This window comes from Sorex fumeus, unplaced genomic scaffold, assembly GCF_029834395.1.
Source record: "Sorex fumeus unplaced genomic scaffold, SorFum_2.1 ptg000081l, whole genome shotgun sequence".
Taxonomy (NCBI): Eukaryota; Metazoa; Chordata; class Mammalia; order Eulipotyphla; family Soricidae; genus Sorex; species Sorex fumeus.
The window spans coordinates 4935326-4958748 of record NW_026606138.1 but is presented as its reverse complement, the minus strand read 5'-3'; the positions used below and the strand labels follow the sequence as shown (position 1 = coordinate 4958748).

Genomic DNA, 23423 nt, shown 5'->3' with positions numbered 1-23423 from the left:
GTCACACCAGGCAATGCACAGGGGAAACTTCTGGCTCTGCACTCAGGAATCACTCCTGGCGGTGCTCAGGGGACCATATGGGATGCTGGGAATCAAACCCAGGTCGGCTGCGTGCAAAGCAAATGCCTTACCTAGTGTGTTATTGCTCCAGTCCCCTCTCCCCATTTTTTGATGAGGTTAAATTTCTTTTTTTTTTCTTTTTGGGTCACAGCCGGCGATGCTTAGGGGTTACTCCTGGTTCTGCACTCAGGAATCACTCCTGGCGGTGCTCGGGGGACCACATGGGATGTTGGGAATCGAACCCGGGTTGACCGCATGCAAGGCAAACACCCTACCCACTGTGCTATCACTCCAGCCCCAAGGTTGAATTTTTTTCCTTGTAAAATTCTACCAATGCCTTATATATCTTTAATATTAACCCTTTGTCAGATGGGTATTGGGTTAATAATTTTTCTCCCCATTCCTGGGCTGTCTTTGTATCTTGGTCACCATTTCTTTTGAGGTGCAGATGTTTCATGTAATCCCATTTGTTTATCTTTGCTTCCTCTTGCTTGGTCATCTGTGAAGATGCCTTTAGCTTCAGTGTCATGGAGGGTTTTACCTACATTTTCCTCCATGTGCATTATGGATTCAGGTCTGATGTTTACGTCTTTAATCCATTTTGATCTGACCTTTGATGTGGCTTAGATAGAGATCTGAGTTCTTTCTTTCTTTTTCTCTTTTTTTAATGTAGCTGCCCAGTTTTCCCAGCATCACTTGTTGAAGAGGCCTTCCTTGCTCAACTTCATATTTCTTGCTCCCTTATCAACAATTAAATGATCATCTATTTCAGGAACTGTGTCAAGATATTCAACTCTATGCCATTGATCTGCGGGTCTGTCTTTATTTCAGTATCATGATGTTTTAATTACTACTGCTTTGTAGTGGGCTGGAGCGGTAGCACAGCGGGTAGAGCATTTGCCTTGCACACGGCTGACCCAGGTTCGATTCCACCGCCCGTCTCGGAGAGCCTGGCAAGCTACCGAGAGTATCCCGCCAGCATGGTAGATCCTGGCAAGCTTCCTGTGGCGTGAATATTCAGTATGCCAAAAACAGTAACAAGTCTCACAATGGAGACGTTACTGGTGCCTGCTCAAGCAAATCGATGAACAACTGGAGGACAGTGTTACAGTGCTACTGCTTTATAATACAGTTTGAAGTTGTGGAAGGTGGTGCCTCCCATCGTCTTTTTCTCAAGGATTACTCTTGCTGTACTTGGAGGGTTATTGTTCAATATGAATTTCAGGGCTGGAGCGATAGCACAGTGGTAGGGTATTTGCCTTGCATGCAGCCAACCTGGCAGAGCCGGATTTGATTCCTCCGCCCCTCTTGGAGAGCCCAGCAAGCTACTGAGAGTATCTCGCCCGCATGGCAAAGCCTGGCAAGCTTACCGTGATGTATTCGATATGCCAAACAAAGTAACAACAAGTCTCAAAATGGAGATGTTACTGGGCCCGCTCTAGCGAATCGATGAATTTCAGGAATGTTTGGTTCTATTTCTTTGAAAAATGTCATGGGGATCCCTATAGGGACTGCATTGAATCTGTATAGTACTTTGGGGAGTATTGCCATTTTGACCACATTCTCCCAATTCATGAACAGGGGATGTGTCTCAATTTTTTCATGAACTCTTTTATTTCTTGAATTAGCATTTTGTAGTTTTCTTTGACCTCTTTAGTTAAGCTGATTCCAAGATACTTGATTTTCTGAGGCACAATTGTGAATGGGTTTTTTTTTTTTAATGTCTCTTTCTTCTCTTTCATTACTTGTGTATAGGAAAGCCATGGACTTTTGGGTATTGATTTCTAACCTGTCACTTTACTATGCAAATCTATTGTTTTCTAGGAGTTTTCTTGTAGTTTTTAGGATTTTCTAAGTATTGTATCATGTCACCTGCAAATAATGAAAGCTTGACTTCTTCCTTTCCTGCCTGGATGCCCTTGATAATAATTTTCTTGCATAACTGCTATGGCAAGTACTTCCAGTACTGTATTTAATTGGAATGGTGAGAGTGGGCAACCTTGTTGTGCCTGATCCTAGAGGGAAAGCTTTTAGTTTTTTCCTTATTGAAAATAAATTTGCTGTGGGCTTTTGGTAGATGGCTTTGGCTACTCTCAGGGATGTTCTTAAATTCCCACTTTGTTGGGAGCTTTTATTATAAATCAGTGCTGTATCGTGTCAATTGTTTTCTCTGCATCTATTGTTATGATCATATGGTTCTTATTTTTCTTTTGTTGATATGGTGTAGTATGTTGATTGAATTGTGAATGTTTAACCACCCTTGCATCCCTAGGATGAATCCAACTCCATCTTGGTGTATGATATTTTTGACGAGTTACTGGATTCTGTTTGCTAGAATTTTGTTGACAATTTTTGCATCTGTGTTCATCAGGGATATTGACCTGTAATTTGTGTGTGTGTGTGTGCGCGCGCGCGTGTGCACGTGGTGTCTCTGTCTGCTATTGGTATCAGGGTGATATTTGCCTCATAGAAACTTTTTTTTTCTTTTTTGGGGTTATACCAGCAATGCTCAAGGGTTCCTCCTGGCTTTGCACTCAGGAATTACTCCTGGCGCTTCTTTGGGGGACCACATGGATGCTGGGGATCGAACCTAGGTCAGCCGTGTGCAAGGCAGAAGGCCCTACCCACTGTACTATCACTTCAGCCCTGCCTCATAAAAACTCTTTGTGTTTCTGTTTCTTCAGTTTCCTTATTTAAGCAATAAGGAAAGCTTGAAAAGGACTGGTAGTAGGTCCCCTTCACTAGTGAATTCTTTCAAACCTTTAAAGAGCTTTTGTTTTGGGGAAGACTTTTGATTACCATTTCATTTTTCTTGATATTGATAGGTCTGTTCAGTATTCCAAATCTTCTTGGGTCAGTTTTGGGGGATTATAGGAATCCAGGAATTACCTCTTTCTTCTAGGTTCACCTGTTTCATGGCATAAAGATTCTCAAAGTAACCTCTGATGGTCCTTTGAATTTCTGTGGTTTCTGTTGTGATGTCCTGTTTTTGATTCAGTTTATTAGGGTTCTCTCTCTGTCTTTGTGAGTCTTGCTAGTAGTGTATCAATCTTGTTTATTTTTTCAAAGAAGCAGCTCTTTATTTTCTTTTTAAAGACACCTTCAATGACTATTTAGTATCTTCATGAGAGAAGTTAAAGTCATTTTTGATGCTCTTGCCATGACCTTTTCCCTACCTATTTCTGCAGCCTTATCTATGCATTTGTTTCATTTCAACATAATCTGCATTTTACTACTAATTAATAACTCTCATTTTTCCAGAGGAATACTCATAAACTTTTTCATTCATTCCTTCCCTATTCCTAATGTTCCCTTTGGTCTTAGTTCAGAGGTCAGTTTCTCTACTACTATTTTTTTTAACCTCCAAAGACTATGTTGGGCGCCTCTTTTAGCATTTTACCTAATGTATTCATAATACAGATTACATTTAAATGCTCATTTTCTTTCTACTTCCCACTCCACAGGAAGATCCTATTATTTGACAGCTTAGCATATGATATGGTTCCTCAATGTTGGTAGTAACTTATTGTGGGGGAAAAATGAAAGTATTCCCAAAAGAATCTTTAAAGATGCTTGTGAAATTTTGTTTCATAAAAAATTTTCATAATATAATGTTTAGATATAGAAGCAGTTATTAAGATACTATAGTATGATCCCAGTTAAAAATGGATTTAATTAGCACATGAACATTCCTATAAGCAAATAGTATATATTAATAAACATTACTGTTTTATGTAATTTAATGTAATTTACAGTTTTGCATGTTTTATTTTTCTATATATTTTTAAACTATGTTAACACAAGAAAGCCTTTTTATGTCACAGAACAAGTATCTTCCTGTGCTTCAATAAATAAAAAGAATGTTATTCCCAACATTCTAGGTTGCTTAGTTTAATTGACTTAATTTTATATCGTTTGTTCTTTAAAGTTGACTGTGGATGCATAAGCTCCCTGAGCCCATGTGCTGCTTGTGCCCACGTGGCCGAGCACATGTGATGCCCAAGAATATGTGGTGCCTGCATCTCCCGTCTTGAGATGTGGACTTTCATACTTTCATGCCTAATGCTGACACGTGTGTAGGGGCTCTCTCGTGAGCACGTTACTCTCCACTCTCTCCCACTTTTTCCCTCCTTCCCTTCAAAACTTCCATATAAAATCTGTTTTACTTCAAAATAAATAAATAAAGTTGACCGTGAATTTTTTTTTTTTGGTTTAAAAATTATTGGAGATCTACTGTCTATGGGAAAGACAAAATTCAGATAGAGTATTATGTATAGAATAAAAGATAATGCAAAAATAAGGGAATTTTGAATATGTATATATTAATTCATTATGAATTATCAAATCATTTTAAGGCTTCCTGTATTTCTTTTTTAGAAATGCTACAAAATTGAAGAGAAGTATATTATGTAAAATTAAATAACTATGTTCAGTATATTTTCTTTTTTCAAGTTTTTATATGTAGATGACAGAACTAATTTCTCTCTCTATTAGGATATGTCAGCTTATGTGAAGAAAATCCAATTTAAATTGCATGAAAGTTATGGCAATCCTTTAAGAGGTAAAGTACAGTGTTTTGTGTGTGTGTGTGTTTTTTTTAATAATATTTTTAAAAGATCTTGGAAACTAAAGTGAACATTTACACTTGCTTTATTTCTCAACTCTCTCTCCAGTCGTTACTAAACCTCCATATGAAATTACTGAAACAGGATGGGGTGAATTTGAAATAATCATCAAAATATTTTTCATTGATCCTAATGAAAGACCTGTGAGTAATGTTAATACTTTAAAAAATCGATAATTTTTTAGTTCTTAGGAAAATGTAACAGTAATTCATAGCCTGGTACATGTTGACATTTTTACTCAGATATATTTTATGTAAAGTAATGGCATAATGTGTCTTGCCATGAATGAGTAAGATTGTTCATTATTAGGTGAAGTGCTTTTCATAACTTCATGTACAGAAAAAAGAGATACAGTAGAGATACTTATTGCAAGGAAGACATAGAAATTTATGACAGCGAAGAATGTTAAAAATTCATTAGTACCGTTTGGTTTCTTCTGATGAGTTGCACCTGCATGCTCTCTTCTGTGACAGTGTGCAGTTGTGCTTGGTTGCTTTTTGTGTCGTACCTAGCAGTGCTCAGGGGCTGCTCCTGACTGGTGCTCGGGATTCATGTAGTGCAGGGGAATGACCCAAACCTTCCTGTGTAAAGCATGTCCTCCAGCCCTTTGAGCTATCAGGCTAGCCCAGAGTATCCAATTTTATTTTTATTTTCTTGGGTTGTGGGAAATACTTGGCAGTGCTCAGGCCTATTCCTGATCTGCTCTCAGGGATCACTTCTGGCGGAGTCAGAGGGCTACATGTGGAGCCAGTGATGGGGCCTGGGTTGGCATGTGTAAGGGAAGTGCTGTACCTCCTGTACTATTGCTGTAGCCCTGAAAGGATCCAGTTTTTTGTAGTTAAAAACATTTTCTAGGGACTTGGTATGGAGCTCAGTGGTAGAGCAGTCTCTCATCATGTATGACACCATGGGTTTAATCCTGGCACCAAAATTTTAAAAGTTATAAAAGCCTTTTCTAGTTTAAAAAAAAAAAGCCTTTGACTTTTTCAAACTGCCATTGTTACTAACTGCTTTATTTTGTTTTCTTATTCATGAAACCTTATTTAGAACCACTGATTTTTCATCTTTCGGTCTTTTTTTTTTTTTGTCAGAACTTTTTTTTTTTTAATACAAAAAGTTCCTCAGAGCTCTCACTTTGATCCTTTACAAATTTTGTACTGCTGGTGTAACTCTCTTTTAAGAGATTTCTAGTGCTCAGAGATCAATCATGCGCTCAGAACCACTCACTGTAGTGGACTAAGGCTGTAGCTCAGTAGTAGAATACTTGTCTTCGTGGGTGAGGCCTTGGATTCAATCCCCGGCGCTCTCAACTCTGAACTAATTTTTTAATTGAAATATTTGTGTTCAGAATTTATACTCTTTCTCTTGCTTTTTTTTTTTTTGACTAAAACTGCTATGCCTTATTATAGGGTCACCACTTAGTGATGGCCCTCTCATTCCGTATTTTTCAAAGGCACTGATTATTATGTGGTCTGGTAGTTCTGATAACGAGCTTTGCACTGGTAGTATCAGCAGTAGCACTGCACTGGAGCACTGTCCTCCCATTGTTCATCGATTAGCTTGAGTGGGCCCAGTAATGTCTCCATTGTGAGATTTGTTGTTACTGTGTTTGGCATACCAAACATGTCACTGGTAGCTTGCCAGGCTTTGCCGTGCCAGCGAGATACTCTCGGTAGTTTGCCAGGCTCTCCAAGAGGGGCGGAGGAATCGAACCCGGGTCAGCCGGGTTGACCGCATGCAAGGCAAATGCCCTACCCGCTGTGCTATCGCTTCAGCCCAATATCAGCAGTATCTGAGGTATTTTTAAAAATCTAAACGCCTTGGCCCCATAGCCCAAAGAATGATTCAGTAAGGTGTGAAGAGATGTCAGCATTCTGGGGGATTGGGTGCACACACCTGCACTCATGAAAGCCTTGTTCTATGTACGGAGCGATTCCTTCAGTGTTTCAGATGAGAACTTGGACTTGCATATTTCTAAGCATGTAGAGTACTGACTTACATCATTACGTGAAGCATCCTGTTCAGATTTGGGTAGTTCTGGTTTTAAGACATCTTTATTTTATGGTAAGGCTCCTTGGACTTACTGATAGCTATTTGCACGTGAGTTTTCCACCGAATAAATTGGAGATGATCTGTGTATTTTCAGGATGGTAAGGATCTTTTGCCCTTTTATTGTCCTGGAATACTCTAGCAGACAGTATGTTTTATTTGGCAAGCAGTTGCTATATATTCATTATTTGCAAGATACTGTTCAAGAGGTAGGATACAAAGTTGAAAAGCTTGCTCTTGCCTAAATGAGAAGAGTCAATTGTAGCGAATGGTGGAGGGAATTCATTAGACATGAGCAATGGGAGGGAGGCTGCTGATGTTCCTGAAGCAGAAGCTCCTTTTTAAGTGAGATAACTTTGGATTTGTTTTTATTTTGAGAATGTGCTGCCTTCATGTCCATCAGCTCATCTATTGCCTGATCTCCTGCTCATACTTAAAAAACACATTTCTAAAAGAAATGTTTTAGTCTCACTTCAAGGCAATTCTCAAAAGCCCTCTTTTTAAAAAAGTGAAGAGAATGTGATCCTTAGCACTTTTTCATTGTTTGATTTATTGAGTAGATTGCCAATAGATTTATTTAGGTCTGAATTTTTTGGTTTGTTTTGGTGTTGGTTTTTGTGCCCACGCTACGCACCCTGTGATGCTCAGGGCTTACTCCTGGCTCTTTTTTTCAGGGATCACTCCTGGAAAGGCTTAGGGGACCACATGGGGGTGCCAGGGATCAGTCCAGGGTTAGCTGCATGTAAGACATATGTTTTAACTCTTTAACTTCTGTACTATCTCCCCAATCCCTAACCAACGTTTTAGAGCCAACAATATAGTAAATATTTGAACAGTGAGACTGCTAAGGTAGTGTGTGGGTATGTGGGAGGGAACCTGAGGACATCGGTGGAGGGACACTGACATCAGTGGGGATTTGGGTCAACGTTGTCTGCCTGAAACTGTATTATCAATAGCATTATAACTCATAGTACCGAAAAGACAATGAAAAGGAAATCCCAGTTCCACCAGAGGGTATACTTTGTTGTCTAAAAAGGAAGGAAGATCAAAGGAAGTCACTGGGTCCAGCTACCCAGCATTCTTGATTTCTGTACTTGCCAACTCTGAGCATCGAGCCTCTCTGGACGCTGCCTGATCTGCTGGCAGCCAGCCCTCATGCAGTTTTCTTTCTTACAGTCAGTTGTAGATGTTCCTGTTTTGGCTTACCTGTGTAGTCTCATTTGCCTTCTATTTCAGAAATTTGTCAAATTACCTGCTTTGAGTATGACACATACTGCCTTCTCCTTACAATAAATTTAGTTAATTTTTGTGAATTGTGAGGCCTCTGTATTAGTTTCTATAGCTTCAACATAGAAAGTCTTCTGTTCTGCCAGCAAAATTTTGTTTTTGTTTTTTGATGTGTTTGGGTTTTTTTTTGGGGGGGGGGTGCACCTGGTGGTGCTCAGGGCTTATTCTTGGGTCTGTGTTCAGGTATCACTTCCAGCTGACTCGGTGACCATAGGGAGTGCCAGGGATTGAACCCTAGTTGACTATGTATAAAGCAAGTACCCTACCCATTGTGTTATTGCTCTAGCCTACCAGCTAAGTTTTATTTCAATCACTTAATTATTTTGTTGCAAAGGTTTTGCTGATATACATGTTGCTTGTGATCTGTAAGATAATGTTATTAATAATTAAAACTATGATATAAATAAATGTAAGCATAAAAACAGACTTACATAAATATTGAAGCTATTTTCCCACCGTATATAACTTATAATTCTGTTCCTGTTTATTATAATAATATAGTGAGATTATTAAAGAAGTTATGCTAACTAGAGGGACAGTACAGTGGGTAGGGCACTTACCTTGCACAGTGGCAGACCCAGTTTGATCGATCCCTGAACCTCGGATTTAATCCTTTTTAAATCCTTTTTATGGGAGTTAGTTCTTAATCCCATACCTGGCACCCCATATAAGCCCTGCCAGTAGTGATCCCTTAGTGCAGAGCCAGGAGTGAGCCCTGAGCACAGCAGGATGTGTTCCAAAAACAAACAAAAGTTGAGTTGTTTCATTGAACATTTTAGTAACTTTTTTAAATGTAAATATCAAATCTTTTTCTGCAGTCTTTAAACTTTATCTTAATGAATAATTATCACAATCTAGTTCTATCTGTGTAAGTAAAAGAATTAATGTCTTAATGATTTCCCAGTTTGAGTTCCATAGCTGTATCATGTGTTATTCTTATGCTATCTTCTAGAAATGTTTGGAAGTTACTATTTTCAAAACATGTTGAGTAGATGTGAATGGATGATGATATCTAATAAGAAAGTAAAGTACTGAGTTTGGGAGATTTGTCACAATTGTATTTTTGAGATAAGATACTGATTTTGATTTTTTTTTAAATTCAGTTATAGAAATATGGTGTTTTGAAATGATAATGAAAGCCATTTCACAAATGTGACTTCTGTTTTCACTTCACAGGTAACCCTGTATCATTTGTTGAAGCTGTTTCAATCAGATACCAATGCAATGCTGGGGAAAAAGACAGTGGTTTCAGAATTCTATGATGAAATGGTAAGTAGGTACTGTAATAAAGATTTTGAAAATATTTTGTTATGGAACTCTGAAGTTTCTGGATTATTTTTGTTTTTATTCTGTTCTTTTAGATATTTCAAGATCCAACAGCAATGATGCAGCAGTTATTAACAACATCTCGCCAGCTAACATTAGGTGCTTATAAACATGAAACAGAATGTAAGTCGCATGAGTTGATAGTTACTCCTGAAAAACCGTATTCTGTAGTGAAAATATGCATGAGAATTATATGTTTAGTGATTATTACTTTTTTTGATAATATATTTAGGTAATTTTTTTTTTGGAGCTTAAAATCAGTACATGCATTTTAAAATATGCAAGAAGGATATTTTATTTATTTATTTATTTATTTTGATAGTTGTGCTTTTTTTTTTAAATTTATTTATTGAATCACCGTAAGAAAAGTTGCATAGCTTTCAAGTTTAAGTCTCAGTCATACAATGATCAAACACCCTTCCCTTCACCAGTAATTATTTTTCACCACCAAGAACCCCAATATACCCCCCTCCCACCCCTCCCGATGCCTGTGAGACAAATGATTTCTACTTAACTCTCTCTCTACTTTGATTACATTCATTATTTTGACAAAAGGTGCACCATTATTGTTTGGAATTTCCTCCCAACAATCAGAACTGCTGAAAAGGCATTGTGAAATAATTTATTTTCTATTGCTGGTTATGAAAGCCATAGTCATGCAGCTGCTATCGCGTGATTTATCAGATTTTGGATTTCTGATATTTTAATAATTAAATCTGGAGGGATTTTTGCCAAGAGCCAGATAATTACGAGATTGGTTTCTGTGCGTCTGGTGCCATGGCTGTGCCAGAGAGCTGCTCGTGTGGGGCAACTCGTGACCTTGGTCAGGTGTGAAGGACGAGCCGGTTGGTTTTGCCCACCTTCCCATGTGGCTACAGTTGCCCCATCACCACCGGCTCATACCTGGCTTTCTAATAAGCTCTGAGGTGGCGGCCACCACGCTGCCTGGAGAGAAAAAGGAGGAAGAGACAGATGCCCTTTGGGGGGGGGGGGTGGCATGGCGCCTTAGTTTAACACATAGTCCATTCACATTTCTGCCGCAAGCTGCTGGGCTCTGGATTAAGTCCTTGTGCTTCTACTGCCATGGCTGTGTCGGAGAGCCACTCGTGGGGGGGGCGGGGGGGGGGGGACTCGTGGCCTTGGTCAGGCGTGAAGCAGGAAGGATATTTTAAATTGCTTTCAAAGTCAGCCTAATTTCAAAAAGGTGAAAGATAGCCAGCCTCTCACATTCTCTAAGATACTGTTTATTTTATTCCATAATTACGTTTATTTTAACTTTTTTTTTGAGGGGGTCGCACCTGGTGATGTTTAGGGGTTACTCCTGGCTTTGCACTCAGGAGTCACTCCTGTCAGTGTGTGGGGACTGTAGGGGATGCTGGGGACCTGACCCAGGTTGGATGCTTCCAAGGCAAGTGCCTAGCCCACTCTGTTGTCTCTCTGGCGCCTCCTTAATTATATTTAAACATGATTTTTGTTCATCATAGTTATTAATCTTTTGTTCATCATAGTTATTGATCTTTTTTTCTTTTTTTTTTTCTTTTTGGATCACACGGTCATACCCGGCGATGCACAGAGGTTACACCTGGCTCTTCACTCAGGAATTACTCCTGACGGTGCTCGGGGGACCATATGGGATGCTGGGAATCGAACCTGGGTCGGCTGTGTGCAAGGCAAACGTCCTACCTGCTGTGCTATCACACCAGCCCCCATAGTTATTAATCTTTTTAAGTCATTTTCTATTTACTAGTCTTTGTTAACAAAGCTTTGGTGAAGAATTTTTAGAATACGGTAATATTTCTGTATAGTGAGCAAGCACTGTAGCACTGTACTGTCCTTTCGTTCATCGATTTGCTCAAGCAAGCACTAGTAACATCTTCATTGTGAGACTTATTACTGTTTTTGGCATGTCGAATACAGGTCACAGGTGCTTGCTAGGCTTTGCCCTGCGGGTGGGATACTCTCAGTAGCTTGCCGGGCTCTCCGAGAGGGATGGAGGAATCAAACCCGGGTCAGCCGCATGCAAGGCAAATGCCCTGCCTGCTGTGCTATCACTCTGGCCCATAGTGAGCAAGGTTATCCTTTTTTGTTTTGCTTTTAACTGCTGTTATTTTATTATTTCAGTTTCTAACCACATCCAGTGATGGTCAGGGATTTCTAGTGACTCTGCACACAGAAGTCACTCCTAGCATTACTCAGGTGACCATATGGGATGATAGGGATCAGACCTGGGTCAGCCCTGTCCCATGAAAGCATCTTACCCGCTATGCTATTGCTCCTGCCCCAATCTAATGTTATTATTGTTATTATTATTTTTGCTTTTTGGGTCACACCTGACAATGCACAGGGATTACTCCTGGCTCTTCACTCAGGAATTACTCCTGGCGGTGCTCAAGGGACCATATGGGATGCTGGAAATCGAACCAGGGTTGGCCACGTGCAAGGCAAATGCCCTACCCACTGTGCTATCGCTCCCGCCCCTCTAATGTTATTTTAAATAATTTCACATTATTGCAGAGGTGATGGATACCAAAGTGACAGACTGATAATCAGGGTATAGTTCCCTCTAATTGACATGATCTCAGTATTCCCTTCTTACCAACCCATGCAGCTACTCCAGCCACCTGCATTTGACTACTGTTTAGGTCACTAGCCAGCTAATCATCTTTAGTAGTTCTTTAATCACTCATTCACATATCTCATTCACCAGTTATGTGCCAGGCGTCGTTATAGTTTCTGAGTGTTCAAATCAGACAGTCCTACTTCGGGGCCGGGGATAATAGTACAGAGGTTAAGATAGATTTATAAATCGTGATACTACTTGTTTTGCATGTCGGTTACACTGGTTCAAGTCCATGGCACCACTTATGGCCTCTCAGGCACAGCCAGGATTCACTCAGCACAAATCCAGCAATACCTCCTGAGTACCACAGGATGTGGCCCCAAACCCTGCACTGCCCCCATAAAAGTAGTGCCTTCATTAAAATGCTTAAAGAAGTAAGTGACTCAGTGCCTACCTGAGGGAAAGGGTACCTGGAGGAAGAGTCCTCCAGGAGGGGCATGGTGTGCTGAATAGGTAGTAGAGACTAAAGTAGAGTGAACAGGGCACTGGGAGGTGAGGGACAGAGAAGATAATGAGGGATAGATCTTTCTTTTTTGGGCAGCACCAGCTATGCTCAGGGACCATGCCTGCCTTACCGCTGTCCAATTGCCATGTCCCAGGGAGAGATCATATGAGGAATTGTGGGTAACAGTGAAGACTTCAGCTTATTAAACTGAAGGAGATATGCAGTCACTTGTAGATTTTGTAATACTGTAAGAATAACATTTTTAAAAGATCATGTCCTGGCTTCTGTGTGGAGAAGAGACTGTAAAGCAGAAGAGGTAGAAGCAGATCAAATAAGCAGCTCTTTCAGGAATTCAGATAATGACAGAATAGACGGTGACTAAAATTGTAGTCATGGGGACAATGAGAAGTTGGATTCTGAATATATTTTGGAGACATATTTAATGGGGTTTGCTAGAATAATTATGTGAAAGAAGAAGATGAACAGAGATTGGCTCTTAGGATTTAGGCCTGAAAAAAAAATACTACTTTTAATAGAGGTAAGAAAATTGGGAGGTACGGGTCTGGGGGAAAGTATTAGGAGTACAACTTTAAACATACTGGATGTGGGATATCCCTAAAACTCAATGAAGTTATTGAGAAGAAAATTTGTTGCACCAGAAATTTGTTGCACCAGGAAAGGTCTCGGATGAAGATAGATATTTGGAAGTTAATATAGAGATGGATTTATAAATTACGATACTACGTGGAATTACTAAAGAGTAAATGTGAAGGTAGAAATGACTGGCTCTGGGGGCTGCAGTGTGTCTCAGTTGTGATCAGAAGAAATGAAGAAAGCACAGTGAGGAGAGAGAGAAAGTTAGGTACGTTCCACGTCCTAAAACAAACTCAAGAAAGTTTCTCAAGAAATAGTTATTACCTGTGTGTGTGATACCTTTGATAGTTCAGGTAAGGAGAAAGCAAGGCAATGGTCTGTAACACTGTTCCCCAGACCAGTGCAGATCTGCAGGTGTGGACAGGTTGAGAACTCTTGGTCTACCACTTAGGTTATAATTGCTAGTCTGTGGAACAGTGTGCATGAGAGGTGCTGATCTGCAAGTGTGAGAAGTTGAACAGTCGTCTATAGCAAGGTAGAGGTGACCTACAGTAACAGTAGCAGATAGAAAAGAACAGTGAGGACAGAAAATTGTTTAAGTGAATCAAGAGGGAGAGGAGAGGAATCAGAGATGAGTGCTATGAACAAGTCTTTTGGAGCTTGCCTGCTAAGTAGCCATTGAAGTGGTACCTGCCAGAAGGCAGAATATGGGGTCAAGACCAGTATTTGTCTTTCTTTCTTTCTTTTTTTTTTTTCTTTTTGGGTCACACCTGGCGATGCTCAGGGGTTACTTACTCCTGGCTCATGCACTCAAGAATTACTCTTGGTGGTGCTTGGGGGACCATGTGGGGAGCTGAAAATCGAACCCGGGTTGGCCGCGTGCAAGGCAAACTCTCTACCTGCTGTGCTATTGCTCCAGCCCCAACACCAGTATTTTCTGGGGAAGATATAAATAAATGCAAACAATGTGTTTTCATAAAATGGACTTCTTTTTAAATCTATTTGATGTGTTAAATTATGTATTAAGTAAGTTCTTATCAATAAATCACTTGGTTTGTATTCATTTTATTTTCTAACATCAGTAAGGAAAAAAAAGATAATTCCATAAATGGTGTTACTAACCCAATTGATAGGCTTTTGAAGAAAAGTTAATTTAGTGTACTCCTAGCACTTACCACAATAAATTTCAGTTTAAAGGTAGTAGGCATAGATGAGGGCCTGGGCCAGAGTGCAGGAGTTACGATTCATACCTTTGAAATCAAACGTTCGAGCCTGGTATACAGCAGAGCCTCGTTCCTTCTGACTCTTGGCCCCACATGGTGCCCAGCTGTAGCCCTGGAGGCTCCCTGGCACCACAGGGCCTGGGCAGCTGTACGTCCTTGGGCCTGAATTGCCAGCCTGCTGACCTGAGAATCACTGGGAGGGGTTCCCCCCCCCTTAGCATTGCTAAGGAGTCCCCCACCCCCCAAAATTTATGACCGTAAAAAAGTATTTTTTTTAAGTTTTAAATCAACCTTTCATTTTTTTTTTTTTTAGTTATTTTTTGGGGAGGGGGGGGTTATTTGCTTTTTAAATGAAAACTGCCCCGACTCGGGACACCTTTCCAAGTTTAAGATGTTGGAGCTGGAGCAATAGCACAGAGGGTAGGGCATTTTCCTTGCACGCGGCTGACCCGGGTTTGATTCCCAGCATCCATGTGGTCCCCTGAGCACTGCCAGGAGTAATTCCTGAGTGCAGAGTCAGTAGTAACTCCTGTGCATCACCAGGTGTGACCCCCCCCCAAAAAAAAAAACAAAAAAAAGAAAAAACAAATTTAAGATGTTAGGAGTGATGTCAGCATCCTGGGTGTGAGTCGGTCCTTTGCTCTTCTCTTTGATTTAGAGCTAAGTGGATGGACATCCTGCAGTGAAATCAGGTGCCAGGAACGGGGACTCTAGCGAGTCCAGATGTGAGCGTCCTGTCATAGAGGCTGTGCCTAGCCCCCGCCCATCAGGGCGCCAGAGAGGGGGGCCGGAGACCCCCCAGGAGGACTTTGCCCTGCTGGGCTGCTTCGGTGGCACCCACTCCCTCTGTACCCACTCCCTCCAGGCTGAGCGGGAGGCAGCCAGTTTCTCTTCAGAGGCTCTCGGGTGTCTAAGAAGGACCCCATGTGGCCAGGGGGGTGGCAAGACTAGCAGGAACATCAAAGGAACACATGTCTTTTTAAAAGAGGTTTCAGCAGAGGTCTGGGCTGCCCACTGACTTCTTGGCATTCCCGACTTCTCATCCTGGCTCTGGGCACTTTCCAGAATGCCACGTGCCAGGAACACACCTTCCCCCATTCTGCTGCCAGCTCTTTTTTCTCATTTCTGACAGCAACTTGGTGCTAGTGCCACCTTCTGGATACAAAAGAAAGAAAAGTTTCTAAGTGCTAGCCTGTCGAACCAGTAAAGGAATGTTTGCTGCTCCAAAGGCAAAAATTGGCACACAGCGTCTGATATTACAAAAAATTAAGGTAACACAAAAACGGGCGATAATCTAGCAGCAAATTCAAAGGCCAAAATACTGCTATCAGATCATGAATTTAAAATAGCTGTTAATAAAGAAATTCATTGACCTTTAAGAAAATTTAGTTCATAATGAAAGCAGTGAATGCAATGAATTCTTTATCAAAGAAATTGAAATTGTAGAAAAGAAACCTTCTCCAGTTGAAGAAATGAGATGAAGAATACGTTGGCTCGATAACACGGCAGATCAGTAGGAAGCATGAATAAAATCACTGGGAGAATATTAAGAAAAGCTGTTGTTGGAGAATAACATCTAAGATGTTGGCAGAAATTACTTTTTTTAAAATGTAGGAGTACTGCTATTTATTCAGCCATTGATTAAGCTGATTGAATAGGGCATGAACTCCACATTACTTTTTCTTTCTTTTTGAATCACCATGAGCTATAGATACAAAGCTTTCATGTTCGCGATTCAGCCGTACAGTGATTGAACACCCATCCCTCCACCAGTGCACACTTTCCACCACCAGTGTCCCCAGTATGCCCCCCCATCCCAGTTCTCACCCTGCCTTCATGGCAGGTAATTTCCCCATTACTCTCTCTCTACTTTTGAGCATTATGTTTTTCTCGAATTTTCCCACCACCATTCAAGCCTGTTTGCCAGGGGCAGATGCTAGATCATTTATTGTCCATTGCTAATTTCGAATATCATGGGTGCTTTGGCCCCGTGCTTCTGGGATCCTAGATTGTAAATGGTTGGGTTCCGGCACTAATCTAAATGTAGGGCACTAATCCATTTTGGGATTCACTTGTGTGTCTCTGGACCAGGGCTGTTGGTGCTCTAAGACGGCACCCAGAGGCACTTTGTGCTGGTGACAGCCAGGCCATGGGTGGGGAGCTGGGGAGGGACAGCCCAGCACTTCTGCTGCCATACAGCATGGAGATTTAATCCTCGAACCTGCATACTTGGGCCTGCTGTGGAAGCTCTTGGTTGCCGGGATTCCATCTGGAGTAGGCGGGGAGACTGCATCTGCTCCATCTGGGTGCCCCAGTGAAATTGGCTCGGTATGGGGCCCAGAGAGATCTCTGGCTCTGTGATGTCTTCCAGGACTTGTTGCTGTGTCTCTGGACCAGGGCTGTTGGTGTGCTAAGATGGCACCCAGAGGTGCTTTGTGAGGGTGACAGCCAGGCTGACAAGTGGGCAGGGAGCCGGGGAAGGACAGCCGCACCTCTGCCACCACGTGGCATGAAGATTTAGTCCTGGAACCCGCATACTTGGGCCTTGCTTGTGGAAGCTCTTGGTCGCCGGGATTCCATCTGGAGTAGGTGGGGAGACTGCACCTGCTCCATCTGTGGTGCCCCAGGGAAATTGGGTTGGTATGGGGCCCAGAGAAATCTCCAGTTCTGTGTTGTCTTCCGGGACTCGCTGCTGTGTCTCTGGCTTTTGATCTCTTTCAAGATTTATTTATGGGTCTCTGAAGCAAGGCCAGTAATAGAGTTTACAGGGTGGTGCTGGAGTTCATGGGGGTGACTGCCAGTGCCTCCATGTGTATTGGGAATTGGGGGAGGTAGCCTTCCCCAACTCAGTGAAAGCCTGGAGATTTCAGACACAAAACCCGCATACGTGAATTTTCAGCAGATTATATCTTGGTGAGGTCTGTCCCAGGGCGGTGGAGTCAGGCCAGGGGTACTGCAGCAATTTTGGATTGTGGAAGCAAGTGCCTGCTGGGGGTTCTGCTTGGGCAGGCACAGGCCAACCTGCCCCCCTCCAATTTACTCCAATCTGTTCAACCATGTGTGGGTCCAAGATTAACTGTGACTTTTGGTCTTTTTGGAGATTTACCTATGGGTCTCTGAGATAAGGCCAATAAATGAGCTTGTATAGCTGAGCCAGAGGTGATTTGTGGGTGTGGCTCCCACATACCTATCTTTTGGCCATTTAATTTCTTGGTAAACTTGGCCATTTAATTTCTTGGTAAACTTGGTCCCAAGTTGTTGGGGTCCAGCCAAAGGCAGAATGGCAATTTGGGGTTGTCAGGTAGCCTGAAGGCACCATCAGGCTGGTGATGCAGGTACAGGTTGATCTATTGGTGGCATCATACCCCCGAGAAATTACTTTTTTTTTTCTGAGAAATTACTTTAAATGTTAGAAAAACTGCCAATTTCTGCATTTCAAAACGACAAAAAAAATTTTCTAGAAAAAGGTAAAGTCAGGCTCGCATGGAGTTGGGAATGGGAGACCTTTCCCCGTCTCCCTGTGCTTCTGGTAGCCTGGCAGTCACAATCACAAACTGCTTCTCGCACCATGTAAGCTCATTAATGGCCATGTTCTAGAGACTCACAAATAAATCTCTCAGAAGAGAGAGACACAGAGAAACACACTGCAGAAATGTCTCTGGAGTAAAATCACCATCTGGTTAAAAAAAAAAACCTCAGCTGTAAAAAAATAAAAATTAAAAAAAATAAGGGAAAGCATTAATGTACTTTGAAAACCTTAAATGTAAGGTCAAAGAGTCCGAAGAAGACATGACTAATAAAATGGGAGTAACATCTCCCAACAGCAATTTAAAAAATATGAACCAAGTTTATATTGTTGTGAGTACCCCTGTTTGTAGCAAATCAGCTATAGGAGTACATAAGTGTCACTGGATGTGGTGAACCTTGCATCCTTGTGCATTGTTGGTGTGAACATATACTGCTTTAAGTAAAGCAATTTGGGGTTTTAATCCCAGTCCTAAAAAAGATAGTATGCTTTTACTAAATTGAGTATTGTATTTAGTATTTGGTATTCACAAAATAGGAAATTTGGGGGCTAGAGCAATAGTACAGCAGGTAGGCCACTTGCCTTTCACGCGGCCCACCTGGGTTTGATCTTCACCAGCATCCCATATGGCCCCCTGAGCACTGTCAGGAGTAATTCCTGAGTACAGAGCCAGGGGTGGCCCAAAAACAAAAATACAAAAAATAGGAAATTTGTTGAGTGCTTACTGTTTGTACTCTTTTAACTCTAGTTGCATGAACTTATTTCAATTCTCAAGAACTTTTTTAGATAGTCGGGGTAGAAAAGAAGACTGAGGCACAGGGTCTAGGCTCAGGACCAACACAGCCATTCCTTCCCCTCCGTGTGAGCTCCCTCTGATTATCTCGTGGCACCTTTGTGTTTCTTGTTTCTTGTTATTTCCTACCTCCATTCCTCAGTGTCTGATGAAGTGCCAATCATTAGCTATGTTTTGGGATTGTTATGGAAAGTGAGGGAATAAAGGAGTAAAAGTTTCTACATACCTCCCAACATCCCCCAACCAAAACCATATTAAAAGTCCTCTGTATGGCTGCTGGATATAGCCTTGGTGGTCCCCCGCACCATGAGGGAGTTCCTTTCCCCCTGCCTCTGCAAAGTAACTTTACACATATGCCATAAAAACTAAAATGTAAGCCATGAAAACTTTTATCACAAATGACTGGCTTCTTTAATATGTTAAATATAAGTAAGAATAGCTAATAACACAATAAGAAAATGAGCAGAGAGAATTGTTGGGTCGAGAGATCACCCAATGGGTGGGAGCACATGCTTTGCATTCAGGAAGCCTGGGTTCAATCCCCAAGCATTGCGTGGTTCCTTAGCATACCTGGGAGTGACCCCTGAGCAGTGCACAGGAAGTAGTCCCTGACAGCCCCCGGATATTGCTGAAAACAAGAAAGGAAAAAGAGAAATGTCTCATAAACATCAAAAGAATATCCAGTTCCAGCAGTTATAGGAAAAATGTACATAAAGCTAGTTTTAAGTATCTTTTTTTTTTGGGGGGGTCACACCTGGTGATGCACAGGAGTTTCTCCTGGTTCATGCACTCAGGAATTGCTCCTGGCAGTGCTCAGGGGACCATATGGGATGCTGGGAATCGAACCTGGGTTGGCCGCATGCAAGGCAAATGCCCTACCTGCTGTGCTATTGCTCCAGCCCCTTAAGTATCATTTTTAACATGTCAGACTAGAGCAAAAAAGTTGATGCAGTAGGGAACAGACAATACTAGTGGGACTATAAATTAGAATTTCAGAGTCACATGACGCTTTTCCAAAATTAAAAGTGCTACTTTCCTCTGCCTTAACATTTCCCCTTATAGGGTCCGGCATGATAGAACAGCAGATAGGGTGCTTGTCTTGCACACAGCCAATGTGGGTTTAATCCCCGCATCCCATATGGTCTCCTGAGCACTGCCAGATGTGACCTCATAACAAAAGCAAAAAACAACAAATTGCACTTAGAGAAGTTTACCCTACTAATATACCGAGATGTATATACAGCATACTCATTATAGTATTGTTTTATCATAGAAAAAAATGGAAATAGTACAAACGTTATATCAAGGGAGAAATGAACGATGCACATTAATTCAGTGAGATCCTCTGCAGCTGTCAGGAGACGGTTCCAAAACGGAATGAGTTTTCAGATATAATTAGAGGTGGCGGCATACCCTAGCAATGATCAGGTGATATTCCTGGCTCAGTGCTCAGGGGATCAAAAAGAATCAGTCCCAAGAAAGGCAAGAGCCCTACCTCCTGTACTATCTGGCCCCTCAGATACATCATTACGTTAATTTTAAAATTAAGTCTAATAGTAAGGCTCAGAACAACAGGTGTAATATGACATCAGTTGTTTTGGGGGTAGGAGGAGGAAAACCTGATTTAGGTATACATTTTTCTATGAACAGATATGTCTGAAAAGATGCCAAGGGAACTTATTGGTGGTAGTCCCTGTGAAGAATGATTTGTTGGTAGTTCAGGTGTAATTTTTCACTATATGCTTTTCAGCCTTTAAATTTTGTATCGTGTATGTAATGTCTATTTTTTTTTAATCAAAGCAATGAAAAAATACAAAGAAAAATAGGATTGTTTTGACAATATAAACATTTACTTGTTTTACAAAATATATCAGAAAAAGTTATCAGCAATGAAAAGCTTAAGGGAAGTACTCATTAAACTTACTGCATGTTTTTGGTGTGCTCAGTGCTACTTGTATTACTAAATTCTGAGAAATAGTTTTAATTACATCATTCAGAAGAAGAGATTGAAGGAGATGTAGAGATAAACATTCAACTAGTAAAAGTGCTAGAATGTATTTTAATTTAGTCAAGTCTTTCTGATGTTTAAGATTTGGAGTTTTTGTTTTTATAACAAACTACGTATGACACGCAAATTCATGAAGCGTTCCATATTTTTGGGGGACTGGAGCGATAGCACAGCGTTTTGCATGCGGTCGGTTCTATTCCTCCACCCCTTTCGGAGAGCCTGGCAAACTACCGAGAGTATCTTGCCCGCATGACAAAGCCTGGCAAGCTACCCGTGACGTATTCGATATGCCAAACACAGTCTCACAATGGAGACGTTACTAGGCTTGCTGTAGCAAATCGATGTACTGGAGGACAGTGATACATGATATGTATGCTCCGATTGATGGTCATCTTAACAAAAGGAAATGATGCTTAACTGAATGTCCACTAGATGGCACTGTTGGAAGAGAGAGGGCACTTTTTTTCTTTGTGAAATGCAGTGCTGCTCTATCCAAATGGAATCTTTACAGATGTATTCTATTTTGCAACAATGATATTTTCTTTAGCAGTTTGCCACATAGCCAGTTGTTTTTATAGCAGTGTTTTAATTTTTGTTTGATGTTCTATCATCATAAGTTAATAGGTTCTTGATGTACCAGGCAGTGTATACTTAATGCACGTTAAGTCACTTAAAAATCTTCTCAACAAATAATAAATATTATGAGATGTTTCTACAATCATTTCCATTTTAGAAACAAATATATGAGCATAGAGATAATAAGTAACTTAAATGTCACTGCCAGTAAATAGCAGAGCTGGAATTAAAATCTAGACAGTTATTGCTTTTTTTTCTTTTTTAAAGATCGATGGGCCAGAGAGATAGTAGAGTGGGTAGGGCTTTTGCCTTGTATGTGGCCACCCAGGGTCCAGTCCTACATGTGGTCCCCCAGCCCACAAGGAGATCCCAGAGTGAAGAGTACAGAGTAAGGCGTAAGCCCTAAGCATTGCCAGGTGTGACCCTCAAACAAACACACAAAATAAGTGAAAACTTTATTTTCAAAGTTTGCTTTTGTTTATGTTAGTTTTATCCGTACATAAATTTAAGAATGTTAGAGATAGCTGAATGTCTGTGGGTTGTGTACCTCCTTATTTCTAACTTACTAAGTATGTGGATAAAAGTGAGAATGTTAGTTAAATCTTAAAATATTGGTGGTTAGAGTTTATTTCTTACCGTTTTGATCCTTTGATCCTCTCTTGGGGTCTTTCTTACAGTAAATGCCGCCTGTGGTTAATGTTATGTTTCTTAAGTTACTCACATTTCATCATGGAAAAGTAGCCGAAAGGAATGGCATACTTATTACTCTGTGACATAAGTTGGACATGTGAGAAAAGTGAAATCATTCATTAAACGTATTTTCCTTAGTTGCAGAATTGGAAGTGAAAACCAGAGAAAAATTAGAAGCTGCGAAAAAAAAGACAAGCTTTGAAATTGCTGAACTTAAGGAGAGATTAAAAGCAAGTCGGGAAACTATAAATTGCTTAAAAAATGAAATTAGAAAACTTGAAGAAGATGATCAGACAAAAGAGATATAAACAGTTCTGAAGAGAAGTTGATTATAAGGTGAAAGGAAAATAAGGTGAATTTTAAAGGGGAAATGGACATTCAGGGGTATAATGTTACTTTAAAAAACTGCACATAGTTGTTGACCGTAGATTTCTCAGCAGTCGGTAAACTGTAATTTTTAAGTACTCTTTAATGTGAAATGTATGTGTATAATAATGAATGTTGTATAGGCATTTATCAACCCATTTTTGGGTAATTTCCTGATGCTAAGCACAATGTAAAATTTTATAATGCCTTGTATGTATTTTTATCTTTTTGACAGGCCTCAGAATTCATTATAAAGTCTGATTTGATGATTTTTTTGTATACTACCCTTGTAGTTAGAATTAATGATAAAATTAATGTGTATATTTAATTTCTTAAGTTCTTGTCTTGCCCTGTCCTAACAGTTTTGTATCTGAGGTACTCAATTAGTACTCAATAAATGTGTTTTATGGATTCTGTTCCTGATGTATTTCTTCCTTTTGGAAACACCTGAATTACAATGGATATATCATCGTCATAGTATTGTGACCATGTCTCCCAGCCATTTTAGCATACAGAAACTCTTTTTTATTGAATCACCATGAGATACAGTTACAAAGCTTTCATGTTTGAGTTTCAATCATATAATGATCAAACACCCATCCCTACACCAGTGCGCATTCTCCACCACCAATGTTCCTTGTATAACCCCCCTTTCCAACCCTCCCCCTGCCTCCATGGCAGACAATTTTCCCAATACTCTCTACTTTCAGGTATTATGGTCTGCAATACACATACTGAGAAGTTACCATGTTTGGTCTTTTATCTACTTTCAACACACCTCTCCCATCCCGAACGATTCCTCCAACCATCATTGACTTAGTGATCCCTTTTCTAACCCACCTGCCTTCTCCCGCAGCTCATGAGGCAGGCTTCCAACTATGGGGCAGTATTCTTGACCCTTGTATCTACTGTCCTAGGCTGTCAGTCTCATATTATGTTATTTCATGTTCTACAAATGGGTGCAGTACTTCTAGGTCGCACACAGAAACTCTTGTTGTTCTGTTTAACTAGCATAGTATCATTAGTTTTTACATAGAAAACTCTTTAATCATTCATGCATGTTCAAAAGACACAGGGGAAGCAAATATACATAGGCTTCATGGCCCACTGCTGATTGCTGTTTCCTCCTTAGTTACTCCTTTCAAATTTACACATGTTCAAATTTACACGGTGATTACCTCAAAGTGTTTTGCTTGTTGTTTTGGGGCCACCCTAGTGGTACTCAGGGGCTACTC

General features: G+C 40.7%; 1 protein-coding gene across 2 annotated transcripts in view; it reads left to right on the top strand.

Moving 5' to 3' along the window:
- Window positions 1-22611, top strand: part of YEATS4 (YEATS domain containing 4) — a 33622-nt gene extending 11011 nt beyond the window's left edge. For both annotated transcript variants that reach the window (XM_056130805.1, XM_056130804.1), the window contains 5 exons: window positions 4555-4621; window positions 4734-4828; window positions 9198-9290; window positions 9383-9470; window positions 21961-22611. In XM_056130805.1, coding sequence (XP_055986780.1) covers window positions 4555-4621; window positions 4734-4828; window positions 9198-9290; window positions 9383-9470; window positions 21961-22130 — 513 coding nt within the window. In that variant the 3' untranslated portion in view covers window positions 22131-22611. The remainder of the gene's footprint in view (window positions 1-4554; window positions 4622-4733; window positions 4829-9197; window positions 9291-9382; window positions 9471-21960) is intronic.
- Window positions 22612-23423: the final 812 nt, after the last annotated feature.